The following is a 16,903-nucleotide window of genomic DNA, read 5'->3' as shown; positions in this document are numbered from 1 at the left end:
CCCCATTATTTGCTCGCTCACCCACTTGAGTTGCATTAGGAGGAATTTTCACGGAGATCTTCCATTATGCATCGTACGTCCGCGAGAGTCGATTGCCGTATTTAACGTCGACAGGAACGTTTCTTGCTCGTCGATAACACGAGAAGGCGGAGGTCCGCGATCGTTACGTCATTCATTGGCTGCAGGGAAATGCAGATTCTGGTGCGACGAATTGCTCGCGCGTAAATTGGCGCACGTAGACGTAACATTTTACGACATATATCGAAGGATGCGCGTATAAATAATCGCGTGTTGACCGGGCGTTAAAGTGTAACGTAAAATTTTATATCATTCGGGATGGTAATACGTTTCCTCTCGTCGCATTCACGCGCGATTTGAAAGCGCTGTATAATTTTCAGGGACGTTTGATCGCGTATATACGAAGATTTCCTTACGTATACGTAATACGACGATTTGCCGCAATCGTCGGCCCGATTATGGTTTCAAGCGAAGCATTTATTTGCGAGGTACTTATTTCCCCGCGTTATTTCAGCCTGCCCCAGCGCTGCCGGTAATCATCATTAAAATGCATTCGCAGAAATTGCGTGATGATATTTTCGAATCTCTTCGAATCTCAGTTTCGTTAAAGCCGGCACAGTATCGTCTCCCATAAATAATACTGTAACGTAGACAACTTTGCAATTTCTATTTTATTGGGTTAAATTTGTGTACAGTTTGTTACGGAAATGACATGTATTTATTAGGAATCAGTGCTGTTGTTTGTTATCGTTTCGACGGATTTCTTCCTTCTTTTGACGATCTTCCTTCTGCTGCATTTGATTAAGAATTTTAACTCTTTTATGAGCTCTTTTTTAAAGGATACCTGCAAAACACGCGATTTCTTTTAAAATAATTTCGTAAAGCAAATATAGAAATTGTAATTAAACATGAAGTTACGTCGTGTCTGATCGCAATGTTTCGAATGTTCCAGAGAAATACGCATCCCGCAAAAATCCAGGACAACGCAACGCCACTTATCATAATTAAAAATACTCCACCGACGTCCTCCAAATTCAATGGCTGTACTTGGACTGCAGTCTTTTCCTAAAAACCAAAATTTCAGTAATGACAGTCTTTTATGCAAACCGATTATATTATAGTTTAAGTGGCGTTAGATTAAAGTTTGCGGAAACTAAATGTAAATTTTTCCCTCGGTAGGAGTTGCCTCGTGTAATAGGGTAAAATTTATCCAAAGTAGATAGCTTCCTAAATCTGGAAGTGAGCGTACACGCTTCGGCTTTAACTTTGCTTTCCAAACGCGCGCAGGTACTTATTTCTGAGTTGCAACATCATCTTTACACGTACGAACTAAATCGGCGAAGTTTAAGTCAGGCCAACTATAAATGCAGTTAAATAAAGGCAAACGTGAAATGCTTCGTCTGTGCGTTTTATCTGTTCGCGTAATCAAGCAAAAAAAAGAGGAAATGAGACAGAAGAAGGGATAGACAGTTAAAAAACTGATAAAAATATATAAGTAGTTGAAAAGAAAAAATTTGGAAAATTAATAAAAGATTTATGTAACAATTTTTGGAGACAAAATTAAAGTTTATATAAATAACCTATAGAAAGCGAAAGATCTGTAGTTAATTCAATTATAATCTGCTTAGAGTTAGACTTGAATAACGTCTATACTGTTTAAATCACTATAGATCTAATCTGGTAAGATTTCTTATAGTCTAGTTGGATTTTTAAATTGTGTCAGATATTTATACAGATAAGGGGTATTCAAATAAGTTAAAGTTTAACGGTTTGACAGGTTATGTCGGGTTAAAGTCGGGTAAAAAGTTAATTTTTACACTTTTAACCCAAAGATTAATGTGATTAGGTTAATGAGTCACTTATGTATTTTGCATAACCTTAAAGAGTAGCGCACCCAAAGTTAATTAATTAACTTTTTACTCGTCTTTAACCCGACATGACCGTCAAACCGTTAAACTTTAACTTATTTTAATACCCCTATATTAAAAAATTTTTTTTACTTGTATATAATATGAATCCTTTATAAATGGACGGTTTTTATCTAAAAAGTGTTATAAATATATTAATATATACTTTATTAACTCTTAATTAATTTGAAGAAACAGTATTAAAAGAAATCATAAGAGAAAGCGAAAGAAAACCTTTTGGAATGACGTGCATCACAAAAATTGTGCGATATGTAGCGCTTATTGTTAGTCAGGGTGTAACTCGTGCGGTTGGTAAAGTTTTAATCATTATGTATGATATGATAGGATAAGATATGTTTTGAAGATTACGCAGCGTTCGACGTAATCTACGTAATTTTTATCACGGTACAACATGAGAACATAAATATCATACGTCACACGTATCACCGCCTCGTTTCTGTTTCCACCACTTGGTTTGCAGCTCGTTGATTACACCGGTTTCGTGGAGTTTTAGTATGGCGCCACTCAAATCCATACGGTAAGACGCATCTGTCATCAGAATTATTTCATTAAAACAGTCAAATGATTTTAACCGTTTTGTCGAATTTGCGTAACGAGCACCAATCGAGAGCAATTAGCAGTAATATAATAACTCGTCCCAATTGTCGCTATATTGTGTAAATTTCAGTTGTGAACCGACCTTTCTTCATCGCTATCCCGTAGCTTTTGGAATCTAAAAGTCCACCGATCTGCGTAACATTACACTTTCTTTGTTTGATATATTCAATTGACGAGGATTCCATGAAGTACGCGTAATTTTCGTTCTGCACCTTCCGCACGCCGTCCTCGTTACTCTTCATAAGTACTTCGTTAGCATGATCCTTCATGTAATTATACATAATCACATACGGTTCATACGTGGAATCCTGCAAAACGAGATCGACCGCTCCGAGCTCACTGGGCATTTCCATAAATAATAACGCGGAATATCATCGTCAGCCAATACATGTGCTATCTTAATCAATACTTGTTGACTATTCCTACTTCTTCCTCTTGCTGATCATGTCACTCACCTGAAAGAAGAAGTACGTTGAGCCGTTTATTTTTGCGCCGTACTTGATTTTCTGTTGGTAAGCCAGTTCCTCCGCCACTTGAAAAGACCACACGACGGATTTCGTGGATAAGGCGGCTGCCAAATTGGCGATATACGTGTTCCCAATGATCAAAGCGAAGAACCACCATGCAACAGCCAAAGCTCTCGTTGAAATTCCTCTGAAATGCATACCACTAGTTTCTCGATCTCTCTTCTTGTTTTTAAGATAACGCCTTTAAACAATTAATATCAAATATTTTGTGTGCAAGAATGTTTTAATCATGGGAAAAACATGACTTAATCCATAGCGGATTATCATCAGAGCGACGTTAATCGCAGATTTAGATTGTTTTTCACACGTGCTGTTTAAATTCTACTATGCTTCGGCCAATCATAGAGATCTACAAACCCCTTGACTTGCCTATAGAAGTTTGGTCTGCTCAGATAAATTAGAATTAAAGCCGGTGTATATATAGGGTGTCTGAATAAGTGTACTCGCAGAGGGCAGGTGGAGTGGGTTAAATCAACTTGCTTTTTAGACAGTGTTTCTTTCAATGTCTCACCGCACGCGTAGCAACGTAAACGCCGGACTGTCTCTTCGATCGCCAAATCGCGCGAACGCATGCTGATTTGCAGACTTTTATTAATTAACCCATCAGGAACAGGCGCCTGGATTGATTTTTACACCCCGGCATCGAAAAAATAAAGCTCACGTTACAGTAATTTTGGGCTTCTTCTGTTTTTAAAAATATTTTTTGGTTTCTCTTTATTTTTTCAAAATGTTGAGTAAATTCATTTACATATTGTTTTCAAACACTAAAAAATTATAGAACAATAAAAAAATATGCAATATGTAATTGATAACAATGACTTTTAATTGGGGTGTAAAATAAAATCACCCCAGATGACCATTTATATAAAAAAAAGAAAAAAAGACAGGTACCCGTTTCCGAATTAATAATTTATTATTTATTATCATAATCGCAAAACGGTACAGGACTTTTCTATTCAGTTTAACCCGCTCTTTACTTATTCTTTACGCGTGTCATACTTGTTATCAGACACCCTGTATATACGAAGTGAATCACACTTATTAATCGCGCGCACCGCAGCCGACTCTGCGCGACGCGGCGCAAAAACCTGCAGCGACATGAAGTTCCATTGTGCGCTCAACAACTTGTTTGGTTTCATGCAAGAAAAACATCCTCGAAGCACCACACTCCGCAGACATTGACAAGCTAAAGTGGGCATCGACTCACGCGGGTGCGAATCCGGTAGGAGACTTCAAGATGGCTCCGCTCACCAGAAACGGAGTCTCCGTCAGAGTGAAGGGTGTTTCCAACACCTCCGGCTCCTTGATGCACGGGTACGGATTCTTCCATTCTACGGGACAGAGTTTTCCAATCACGAATAACAATGTTGTCACGGTGAGGTACGCTCCGATCAGGTACATCCAAACGTCTTTCGAAAACGGTCCCAGAAAGGATAGAAAGCCTGGAGGAGCCTTTGTTGGCATTCTGTAGAGAACGCTTATACCTGAAACATTATATTTGATCCAAGCATATAAATTCTGGAATCTCAGTTTATGCTCCATACCTGTCGATTGTAATACTATAATACGAATATATTATGTACCATGTTTTACCTAAGTTCATAAACGGGCTCGTAAAATCCACAGCTTCTTCTCTCGTCGCCGTGATCGTCAGATCCGTGATCGCTAAATCCGCTTTCTTCAAGATCAAATGGGAAAATTTTAGCGTGTTACATAAATCTCTATGGAAAATATTGGATGTGTGACAAAATGTTAATCTATCCTATTTTCTATTGATTATGTTAGGTACGTTTTTGTATCTCTCTGTTAAATTGTAAAATGAAGAAAAAGGTGAGAACGTATTTTGAAAATATTAATTTAAGGGAGTATTCTGGTTTGAAAGGTCGTAAAAAGAATATTTTTTGTAGGAAAGAAATAACGTTAAATTTTGCATGTTTTTTAATCTTATTTTAAGGATATATTTTTATAACAAAAATTTTTTATGTTACATCCTGGTCACAAGAAGTTTGCAAAAAAATGTATATGGACGGTGTAAATACTGTATGTAAATGATTCTAGGTATCTGGTAGGACTCTAGGTATCTGAGACTCAAAAACCAAAAATTTTTTTATTCAAGAGAAGTATAATATGGCTATCGTCTGAACTAGAATCAACATTATACGTTTATTAATTTTTCTTTTAATAAAATACTAACAAAATTTTAAGGAAAAACTATAATATTTTAAATAAAAAGACCGCCATTTTGTCGAGAATAAAAATATTGGTTTAGTTCTAGTTTAGACCATAGCCTTCTTCTAAATAAAAAAATTTTTGGTTTTTGCGTTTTAGATACCTACCTAGAACAGCTAGAATTATTTACACCGTCTATATGCGTTTCTTTGCGAGCTCCTAAGTGATCAGGATATAACATAAAAAAGAAGATCGTTTTTGTCATTTATAAAATAAAAAGATATTCTTAAAATAAAGCTAAAAGAATAACATGCAAAGTTGAACGTTCTTCGCTTCTTTCGTTATTCTATTCTATCGTTTCCTTACAAAAAATTCCTGAAAAATATATTTTTTATTATACGAACTTTCAAACCAGAATACTTCTTTAAGATAAATTTAATTTTGTATTAGTGATAAAACCGACTTTAAGGGCCGGTTGTTCCAACCTGTTGGTAAACTAACTAATAGTTAAATAAATCATATATATGTCTTTTGTTTTTCCTTCAAATTAAACAAAGATATACATATGATTTAACTATTAGTTAGTTTACCAATAAGTTGGAACAACCGGCCCTAAGAAATAAAATTATTGAAAATTATTAGATTCTACCGACGCGATATATCTGTGAAGAGGCAACTGCTTTATCGATATAAGAAGCTACAACGCGTTGCTCTCGTATTGTATATACGGTGAAAGGTAGCAGCACTACTCGCGAACGAAGTCGATCGAGTCAATATTCCATTTACATGAGACAAAATCAAAACGCGGAAAAATATTTCATTGACTTACACCATCGATTATTTTTCCCAGCATTCCACTCCACTTCTTGGTTACATTATTAAATGATCCGTAATCGTTATCGGTCTGAACTTCAAAGGTATAATTAAATCCCAGCATTTTGCTCATTTCTTGAATTAAATCTATCGCGAAGCCTTCATATCGATCATTTCCAGTTACTACATGGGATGATATTTTACGCATTCCGTACGGATCTGTCTGGAAAATATTCCATTTTAATCTCTCGAGAACAGCTTTTTTTATCTTATATCTTTATATCAGTTTAATATGCAGATTAAGAGGTACATGGATTAGTAGCATAAATGATAAAGTAATAATTTTTAAATAATTGTTACTTTCTTAAAAGAAAATATAAAATCAAATTGTTAAAATTTATTGTTAAATAACATTCTTTTATTCGATTACTTGTCATTTTAGTAGTAGTATTACAAGAGTAAAATATTTTATCAATAAACTTTTTACATCTTTAATAATTTTGTTTTATATTACCAGTAGAAAAAGTTGTGTCCATTTTTTAAGTTATTCCTTAAAAGTTTTTCGTTGATAAATTTTAGTTAATCATTAATTTAATTTTTTAATGTAATGTCTACGTTGATGGTAGGGACATACTAGCGATATCAGGACAAGAAAATGCTTATCACGTAAGCTTTTGTCATCGTCTACTCCGGGGATTCTGTATCCCGGTTTCCATTGAATACCGAAATTCGTTTCCCATCTTCCGACTTTATACAATCCTCCATTTCCTAGATTTACGATGTCTAGTTGGAATTCGGTTCGGAATCCAGCCGTGTCAAATCTTATTAAACCGGTCAGTCCGTGTATTCGCTCCTGTAGGTTAAATGAAAAGTTTATACGGATACATGCACATTATGCAATTTACTTTCTTGATATCATCTAAAATCTAAGAACTATGCACGGTTTTACCAGCACATTATTTGCCGTCTATAAAGTTTATTTCTTTGGATTATTATAAAAAATTAAAATAAGCACATTTATTCAGTGAACAAAGATTATATTACAAGGAAAGAATTATTTACAATTGAGGTGAAATCGTATTTATCTAATAATCTAGAAGTTATCATTTTTTAGATTTCTAAATTAATTATAAACATATACGTATGTATCTTTTGGCTGCAGTTATGAAAAATATTAGTTTTGTCCTATATGTATCTAAATTGTTGTAAACCATAATTGCACATACGTTCCGCATATAATTACTTAAACTGAAACCATGCTCCCAAACTTCTGTGCTGTTGCAAGACAAATTTTTCAGATTTCCCTTGATGCCCTTGCGTAATCGCGCGTAACCGCTTGCGAAAAGTTGTACCGCATCATAAGCAAGTGCCGCTTCCACCCTTAAGTGGGAACCGTCTGGCAAGTTCCAGTTAAAATTCTGAGACCGGAGGGTACGTCGGACAATTGAGCTTTTTGGATCGATTAAACGTACGCCCGTTAAATTCACTCCGGAGTACTGGTACGGTTCTAAGTTTAGGGTCTGCAAGTCCTAATGATCAAAAGCGTATTACATGATAAACACATTCACGAATCAGATAATTTAACGTAGCAAGTAACATTTACTTCGCCAGCAATTATAATTTACCTAATTAATAGTTAAGACTTTTTAATCGACCCAACTGGCTATAATAATCGTCATGACAATATGAATTTTGATCCTTTTAAATTGATATAATTTCGATGCTTCTATATAAGCTTAAGCACATCATATTTAAATAACGTCTTGACGATTAATTTGACCAAAATCGATGGTCGTATTGTCATGACGATTATTATAGCCAGTTGGGTCGATTAAAAAGTCTTATCTGTAAATTAGATATAATTAAACATATTCATTATTTCGAATACATAAGATTTTTCTTCGTAAATTTGTAGCTATAATAATTTTAAGATATTTGATTTTTTTACAGTTATATCTTCTGCAACAATTAGATTAGATTAATTAAGCGAAGTGTTAGAGATTATGAAAGAATTCGATGTCTTACCAGAGAAGTAATAATCACTCTATATCTTTCTGACATTATTCCGACTTGTTGTGCTTGTTCGAGAACAGACGCAAGAATATTGTACGAACAGTCAATTATGAGATTTCTATATCCAGACATCTTGACTTCCTCCATGGTTTGCCTGGCAAATAAACCGTCTCGTTAACTTTTGAATAGAGCGCATCTTCAGAAAAAATCTATGGCGACATGTGCGGCTGCGGGAATGACGTTTGCTTCATATCCAGACAGTCGTGTCGTAAATCATCACGATATTTCCTGGCGTTTACGACGGGGCTAAATAATGGCACAGGTGCATAGTAATTTTGTTTGACAAACGTCGCTCGCGCATACAAGCAGGTTTATACGAGGGACGACCTATTTATATATGGTTCGAGCACGCATACCTAAAATTTGGTCCACTACCTAAATGAAACACCATCGCGAAAGTAGTATTCAGATTTTGCAATTTGAGCAGGCGGTTTATACGTATCAGGCCATCCGTGTTGTCGTAAATTATTGCATATTCTTTCCACTTGTATTCTTCTATTAAGTTTTGAAAGACCTATGCAATTTTGGAAATTGATATCTTTATCGAGTATTCAATAATATATTCATTAAATATAGATAATTTTAATTTTCTTTGCTCTCAATTTTGCTTAAATTACGTTTGGTTAATAAATTCAATTAGCAAACAATGAGCACAACACGTGAATAATTAAAATAAAAATAACGCAGTAAATTTGAAGTGATATTTATCTAAACATTGAAATAATGTTTGAACATTTTTTTATAAATATGCAACCTTTTCTATTTGGTTTAAGTACTAGATTAATTTCGTATTTTGGTAAAAAGACGATAATTAATAATAATTAATGGTAAAAATACAATGATTAGCTCCGATCTCACGGATTTCAATGATCTTGATGTGTATTATCAAGGACATGACTCTGTAACTTTCAAAAGGTTTTAACTGTTGCTCGTTGTTTATTAAAAAGTTCAATTAAAAAGTTATTAACAAAAGAAGTTTGAAAAATATAATACTTATTTCTGAGTACTGAAAGACATAAATAAGACAATAATAATGAGACAATAAACCAGCATGTATGTGGAAATGATACATATATGAGCGGGGAAGAGATTCCGCCTCTCTTTCTTCCTATACCCTCATTTCAAAAAACCTATAATCCACACCTAACTTACATTATTGCGACAGATCTTTGTATATTTAACTGAATGTTTAGGCGGAGCTTCTTCCCCTAAATTCCTACCTCGAAAAAAATTGACCTAACCCATTATAATTTTAATTTATAAGTAGATTATGAGTTATAGATCAGGTTTTTCGGGATAAGGAACGGAACCCCACGCGGTTTTTTTCCCAATGTTACTTATAGTCATAAGACCTCGATCGTAAATATGCAAATAATAAAAAACACTGTTTTACATTGAAATAAGCATCTATAATTGTACAGTTTCACATGGCTGCCCGTATAATGGATAAGTATAAGTTTAATGATTTTTAGCAGATTTATATTTAATTTTTATATATTAAATACATTGCGCAAATATCTGCTAAGAATTTTATTAAATGTGTACGTGGTCAGAAAATTACATCCTATTCATTAAACTGTTTTGTATTATTAATAACTTTTTAATAAATAATGAGCGACGGCAGAAAGTTTCTGAACGTTACTAACATCGTGTTCTTAACAATATATGTTAAAGTCATTGACATCCGTGAGGTCGTAGTTAATATGCACAATTACAAAAAAGTTTTCAGCCAAATCAAGTGTATATCTAATTGTGATTCAGGTTGTTTGTAGATTGAAAGCAGTTTTTGTTTATAAGTTGCCGAATAAATTTATAAATAAGAATAAATACCATGGAGAGCGAGTCGGGGTGCGGATGCAAATTTATTACATTGCCACGTTTTAGTTCGGAATCCCATCTGGCAGCGATATAAGGTATGTCCAGGGTATCGCACATACTTTGAACGTAGCTCGCTGTCGATTTGTCTTGGGGACCAAATATTCCGATTACCCCGTCGTCTATCAGCTTGCACGCTGCATGATGCAGTTCCCAAAAATGCATAATGTGATCTCGCAAAAATGCTTTGCATGCATTATTTGCATTAACAATCGAGCACTTAATCGCGAATAAATTGAAGCATTATCTATCACTGTGTATATAAAATTTACAAAATTTACTTTTGTAACACTTTTTTTAATACATAAGTAGTATATGGAAAAAAAATTTATATGCATCGTAAGATTTTCGGATGTATGCATGTTGGGCGCGCGTGATAATAAGAATCCCAATAGATTGTACATGTGCTATGTATAAGAAACGTTTGAAAGATAGGAAATATAAAGTTCTGCATTGATTTAAGCGTAAAAGAAAATTGTATACCTATATTTGCTACTTGGAATGCATTCTTGTTGATTTGTTTCGTTATGGGTGTTAACGATATATTTCTCGCACGTTCAGGGGTAGAAATTTTCTTATTTACTGCTTCGATTGATATTTCAAACGCTTTTTCAATCATCTCGTCGCCGTCGAATAAACCTCCTGCGATCATAACAATTTCAACGATACGCTGGATTAGTTATCGTTATTCTACTTTTACCCGCATGTGTTATTGTTTGTGAGAAACACGGCGAGCTTACCAATTGATATGCTCCTCGGAAGTCCCAGAATATGGGGCATAAATGCAACAGTGACGTACAGGAGTAGCATTTCTCGGTCATTCTAAAAGAGGATCGTTCTAATAGCAGCGCAACTAGTAAATGGCACAGAGCACGCATTACGGAGCTTCAAAAGTAAACATATTTAATTGTGGGAGTGTCTTTTTAAGATAGATTGAAATTCAATTTGCTTTTGCTTGTTATTGCCACTGCATTAGTGCTCTTGCTTTGCCATCCTAGATGATCTAAACATTCGCAAGCGTGCTAATATGATACATACACACAGTGTGGTATATTTAGACATTTCTCGCTGTGCCAACGTACTCTGCCAACTACTCTACAGCTTCTCTCAATCTATCTGCTGAAAATAGTTGTCGATACACTGACAGTTTCCGAGAGATATCAGTGGTACGTATTAGATTCGTTTTTTTCCATAATTTTGAATATAGAAATTTTGAATATGTTAATATAATATATGCATTTTATTCAAATAACCGAAATAAAACGTTCCAGAGATATTATAAATTGTTCAAACGGCATATTAATCAACACTCAAATCAACCTTAATCTTTGAATCACGTTTAATCTTTGAATGTTTACTAGACACACACACACACACACACACACACACACACACACACACACACACACAGAAAATATTAGAAAATATTTTGCACAAATCTATTATTACTTTTTTCTACAAATCTCTGAAATCTACAGTCTTGTTAAATAAAATTTTTCATGTATGTAATTAACTACTCTATGAGACGGAAGTTAATCATATTTTAATTGGTATATAGTACCATTTTACAAACGTAAATTTGCCTTTACAAAATTTATTTTGTGAACATTTTCCCCTTTGCTCAAATTCATTCATTCATTCTTGTTCAATGAATTTATTATTCAGTTATGCTATATAGAACGTCCTATATATAAACGTACATAATGTGCGCATGATGTATTCGGCACATTTTTAAACCTTGATCTCGTTAAAACAAAGCGCTGTGTAGTTCGACGTGACATGAATCTGTTTATCATTCGCGCGGCTCGTTGCCAAAGTAAAATTCAGACGGCATTAGAAAAGTGCATTAAATAATTCCTTTAACACGAGGAAACAAACCATTTTTGGATTCTAGAGCAATGTTACGTGATTATCGGCTTCAGATATTCACGCGACAGTTCATTTCAACGTGATTTATTACAAGCGTCTTCCGCCCACGACTATGTATAAAAAGCACTCATGTTACATTCGTTTAATTTCGGAGTTGATTAACGGCATGAGATCACTCGCGCGAGATTAGTTGTACTTATTGAGAAACATAAACACTGAAAAGAAATACTTGGACACGAGGAAAATTCTCCGTATTATCGAACTTTGTGTATACCGCGACCCACCCGGCGCTGTCGGAGCTAGTGGCTATACTATTCCATGGTTACTAGTTGTCTGCACTTGCAAGAGCTCGAAAAGTAGGTAATAGAACCGTGCTCTCTCGGTATGCTGTGCTGTTGTTTTGCGCATGATCATCGTACTTATCTGGATTGTTAGGTAGATCGTTTTATCATTATAGGTGGCAATCATCTTCTATAATTGCCATAAATAGCCGAGAATTTTATGTAATCGACAATTAAAATATTTAGGATAAACTGCCGAAAATCATCCACGTCCAATTTATGTATTCTTTGCATAATGCTTAATAATGATTTTTGCATAATGCTTTAATAATGATTTTTTTATGTTGAAGTTTATCGCTATTATTTCTCCCGATTTTTCTATTACTTTTATTAATAATTAATGTGCAGAGGGAATGAAATAATTTAAAATAAATTTGTCGAAAAACTGTATTATATATCTCTTATAATTCTTTTATTTATTATAGTACACAAGTGCTCTCAAACTATTTTCGATGTAGTTCATTTTAATTTAATGATTCAATTCGACATTTGGAGCCATTATGAATAACAAAGTAGTAAATCTGTGAGAACAATAGTCGTCTTATTGTTCGAGATTTGTTCCGTCATTATTTGTCGTTAGTTGGTGACGTTCTTATTACAGTTGGTATAAAACCGTACGGAGGAGTACATTCCCTTGTACTACCATTTTCACTTTTGCTGGACAATCCACTTTTTCTTCGTGCCGGTTTAGAGCCACTGCATTTTGCGATAAATTTCAGTTCGTTTATTAATTCCTGCTTAAAGGGCACCTATAAAGTAAATAATACATCATGTACTTGATAAATAAATATAAATACGTTGTGGAAAAAATAAACGATTGTAGAAATATTCTTAAATGTTTCACGAAGCTCTTCTGAATCGCTAATTATTCATAATTCATCGTTATTTATAATTTATTGGAAATATGCTGAGTTCAAAATTATTAAATTAACGAAATTGTTTAAGATTATCATCATGATGTGTTATATATTAATCACATCATCTTTTAAGTGATGATACAGTTACATCATTATTTTATATATAATTATTTAAATTAATGTTGATTATTCCATGCTCTGTGTTGAAGCTGTACTGGTATTCGGAAAATTCGGTGTGTATTGATGAAAAGCAATACAATTGCATTGTAAGTAAAACTAGTCCGCTTACATTTTCTCGAATAGATGTTTGGGCAACATCCCAACACAATTCGAATATAGTGTACACGCAGGATAAGGCGATTCCTATGGTCAGTACTAAAAATACTCCACCCACATTATCGAGATCAAGTGCCTCCGCTGTACTGGATCCACTACTTTCCTAAACAGCGATTAGTGATAAGTAGATTAGATATAGATACGATATATAACATATATTTTATAATAACAAAATCAGTATTAAATCACATTACTCACCTGGCATTTACCTCCGCCTCTCTTTTGCGTCCACCATTTTTTCTTGATTTCCTGAATGGCACCACCTTCTGATAGTTGTAAGACAGCTTTGTTAATACTGTGTAGATATTTCGAGTCTGTAACACATTTATCTCCTATATAAGAATAAAGTATGCGTGACAGAACTATATAGATTTCTCAATTATTGTAAGATTGAAGTACATTTTTTACTAATGAGGGTTATTTTACATTACAGCATAATATTTTAGAATCATAATATTTAAAAAAGTTAAATAATGAATAAAGTGCATCTTTAATATTGGATAAATCTGAGGTGGTAATAAACGCAAGTTGATGATCTTATAATTAATTTAATAATATATATATATTAATATATAATACCGATTTTTGTGTATTGAAACTATGCATAACATATAAAATATTTGACCATGCTTTATTACTACATATATGCAGATATTATTTAGATAAAGCTTACTTTTTTTTATTGCAATTCCGTACCCCTTCTCGTCTAGGAGGCCACCGATTTGTGTGAGATCGCAATGTCGCTCTATCTCATATCTGTAATATATATATATATGTATATGTGAAATAAATAAAAATAATAAATAGAAAAGAGATATTATGTGTGTGTGTGTGTGTGTGTGTGTGTCGTACCCCGAGAAGAATACTATCATAACTCAACAACTTTTTATTTTGAGTTAAGCCCATAAAAAGCATGCCTAAAATGTTATTTACGTGTTATAATAGTGTTACAAGTCTATATGTGAAATCCCCTGCACAAGGCAAAAGTGCCGTTATTCTTTTAAACTGGTTATGTTGCGGTTTCCTGAATAGTGTCATAAGTGAATTAATAAGTGAATCACAGTAGACCTCTTCAAAAAACAGTATAAGTTTTATTATAACACAAAATATCATAATTGTATTTGTGTTAGTTATCTCACAATTAAAAGAAATTGAATTAAATTTGTTTTTTCCTCTCTCCTGAATATGATATATTTTTGAGTTGTGTTACTGTTTTTATCGGGGTGCGATATACATGTATAAATAGTAAGTAATACTCGATTGAAGCAGATTCCATCAAAAAAGCGTAGTCTTGATTTTCGGCCTTCACTATACCGTCTTTATTATCCGATACGAGTACGTCCTTTCTATTGGCTATCATGGTTTGGTACATTTCCTGGTATACAGGGTAATTGCTATCCTTGGAATAGACAAAATTTTTTCAAAGAGTTGAATTAAAATGCAACTTACACACTTATCATGCTTAGGTATTTCTAAATAGTATGCATTTATTGTATAATTTCTCTCTCAGAAATATTTATTTACGTATTATTAGAGTAATGTTGTGTCAGAAAATTATTACTCTAAAATTACTTTGTGTTATTTATTAATGGTTAATTGTTACTTTAATTCTATACATAGAACATTCGATATATAGATTATCTATTCATTATCTATTCTATATATAGAATTAAAATATATAGAATATATAGAATTATTCTATATTAATATATAGAATATAGAATATATAGAATTATTCTATACTATAATTATTCTACTGTGGACACGTATATATAGCCCCCGGTCTCCCCTATACGAAATCTGTTCAAAAAGTTCCTGAACTTTATCTTTATAATTTTTAGGGGTTTACGTATTTAGCCCTATTTCGAAAGATCAAAAGATTCGACACTGAAGACATCAAGAAAAATTCGCAGACGGACTTACGCGTGATAAAAAAAAACGCGTATAGGACTGGTTCTAGAAGTGGAAACGGGAGTTGGGAGTGGTGTATCAACCGAGAAGGCAAATATTTCAAAGAAAATAGGGGGCTGAATAAGTTTTAAGTAAATCCTAAAAAATTATAAAGAAGTTTGGGAACTTTTTGAACAGACCTCTTATTATTAATTAATTAATTATATATCTACTTGTGTTTCGCGTGCAGGATTAATTACTGTCGTATTTATAAGAAACGTTGTATGTGGTATAAATATTATTATTAAAATTTTCTTTCACTGATAAGGTGTATTATACAAATCATAAGCACTGAGAATATTCTGAAAAAGCTATACGTGAAATTACTTTTTATTACATATAAAATGGGTGTTTTATATTAATATCAATTTATATCAATTTTATAAAAAATTGAATAAAGTTGAAAGTCAGAAACGTGATTTTATTTAATACATTGAATGGTTTTATGTAAATTTTAATAATATGTGTGTGTGTGTGTTTTGTTAATATAAATTTGTTAAAATGTTTGATTTATATAATACATTATATTTTTCTTTAATTTAAAATTTACAATATCTTATTGTGCAAATTTTATAATTATTCAAGTTTTTTAACTATTTAAGATTGTTACATTATGTTTTAAAAATCCATAAATTAAAGAATATAGTTCTGTAGAAGAAGTGTAAATTTTTTAGTGTAAATTGTTTCAAATTTGCCATTTTTTTGCAATAACTTTACATTATTGTTGCAATTTTTTAGTGTTATAAAAATTTCGACAAATTTCGAAAAATTTACCTACTTTGAAGAAGTTGAGCGTGGCTCCTCCATCTTTTGCGCCATATTTAATTGTCTTCTTTTTTACTAATCCTTCAACATTGTCAAAAGGCGACAATGAACTTTCTACAGTTAGGCACGCAGCCAGATTAGCTGTATAACTTGACACCATGATAAGACAAAAGAACCACCAGCAGCTCGCAACCATTCGTGTAGAAATGCTTCTGTAATTCAAATTTTGAGATTTAATATTCTGGTTTATTAATTTTTAATTTTATAAGAATATTTTTATTTTTATAATGTATAAAATTGTACATTGAAATCATATAAAATTCTTGAAAACTGACAAGTAAATATTGATAATTAATATTATAAGAATTTAAAACATGAAATTGGCTAAAGTAGAGAGTAAATGATCAGAAAGTCAACATAAATATCTAAAGAAAGGAAAGTTTTATATTTATGTTCGTATTTTAGAATTATTTAAGTGATGCAATACACATTGTTTTGTATTTTATTTGTAAAAGAATTATTTAATTTTTAAATATATTATTTTTGATAACTCATTCAATATTGTCGTTTATATAATAAAAAAATATAATAACTATGTTTTAGAATATGGAAAAATATTTCACACTCACATGGGTGCAATTTCGCTGCCTTGCTGCATGATAGCGCCTATTGCAAACCAAAATGCATTTTTACCTGCAAAATTGTAATTTTTTAATATTTGGATTGTGTGTAGAATAGTTTTATGCTACAACAAAATCAAATTTATTTAGCTTATTTATAGTAAT

General features: G+C 32.7%; 2 protein-coding genes across 2 annotated transcripts in view; both read right to left on the bottom strand.

The window, feature by feature from the left end:
• Nucleotides 1-666: 666 nt before the first annotated feature.
• The window catches only part of LOC112454264 (glutamate receptor ionotropic, kainate 2-like), a 23,456-nt gene continuing 7,219 nt past the window's right edge, over nucleotides 667-16,903 (bottom strand). Inside the window, exons 10-28 of the mRNA XM_025015555.1 lie at nucleotides 13,602-13,717; nucleotides 13,357-13,506; nucleotides 12,810-12,959; nucleotides 11,701-11,820; nucleotides 10,741-10,822; nucleotides 10,484-10,642; nucleotides 9,956-10,185; nucleotides 8,482-8,639; nucleotides 8,078-8,219; nucleotides 7,279-7,581; nucleotides 6,687-6,905; nucleotides 6,069-6,275; nucleotides 4,664-4,748; nucleotides 4,278-4,554; nucleotides 2,999-3,197; nucleotides 2,626-2,851; nucleotides 2,359-2,474; nucleotides 937-1,083; nucleotides 667-862 (exon numbers count right to left, since the gene is read on the bottom strand). Of these exons, the coding sequence (XP_024871323.1) occupies nucleotides 740-862; nucleotides 937-1,083; nucleotides 2,359-2,474; nucleotides 2,626-2,851; nucleotides 2,999-3,197; nucleotides 4,278-4,554; nucleotides 4,664-4,748; nucleotides 6,069-6,275; nucleotides 6,687-6,905; nucleotides 7,279-7,581; nucleotides 8,078-8,219; nucleotides 8,482-8,639; nucleotides 9,956-10,185; nucleotides 10,484-10,642; nucleotides 10,741-10,822; nucleotides 11,701-11,820; nucleotides 12,810-12,959; nucleotides 13,357-13,506; nucleotides 13,602-13,717 (3,209 nt within the window). The 3' untranslated portion in view covers nucleotides 667-739. The remainder of the gene's footprint in view (nucleotides 863-936; nucleotides 1,084-2,358; nucleotides 2,475-2,625; nucleotides 2,852-2,998; nucleotides 3,198-4,277; nucleotides 4,555-4,663; nucleotides 4,749-6,068; nucleotides 6,276-6,686; nucleotides 6,906-7,278; nucleotides 7,582-8,077; nucleotides 8,220-8,481; nucleotides 8,640-9,955; nucleotides 10,186-10,483; nucleotides 10,643-10,740; nucleotides 10,823-11,700; nucleotides 11,821-12,809; nucleotides 12,960-13,356; nucleotides 13,507-13,601; nucleotides 13,718-16,903) is intronic.
• Nucleotides 12,584-16,215, bottom strand: LOC112454273 (glutamate receptor ionotropic, kainate 2-like). Its single transcript, XM_025015568.1, has 6 exons — nucleotides 16,128-16,215; nucleotides 14,660-14,802; nucleotides 14,077-14,159; nucleotides 13,602-13,717; nucleotides 13,357-13,506; nucleotides 12,584-12,959 (listed from the first exon to the last, which is right to left on the bottom strand). The coding sequence occupies exons 2-6, from the start codon at nucleotides 14,773-14,775 to the stop codon at nucleotides 12,777-12,779; spliced, it is 648 nt and encodes a 215-aa protein (XP_024871336.1). The 5' UTR covers nucleotides 14,776-14,802; nucleotides 16,128-16,215; the 3' UTR covers nucleotides 12,584-12,776.

Source organism: Temnothorax curvispinosus, unplaced genomic scaffold (assembly GCF_003070985.1).
Source record: "Temnothorax curvispinosus isolate PA1 unplaced genomic scaffold, ASM307098v1 QBEX01004937.1, whole genome shotgun sequence".
NCBI lineage: Eukaryota > Metazoa > Arthropoda > Insecta > Hymenoptera > Formicidae > Temnothorax > Temnothorax curvispinosus.
The sequence above is the reverse complement of the archived record's forward strand: the minus strand, read 5'-3'. Positions and strand labels throughout refer to the sequence as shown.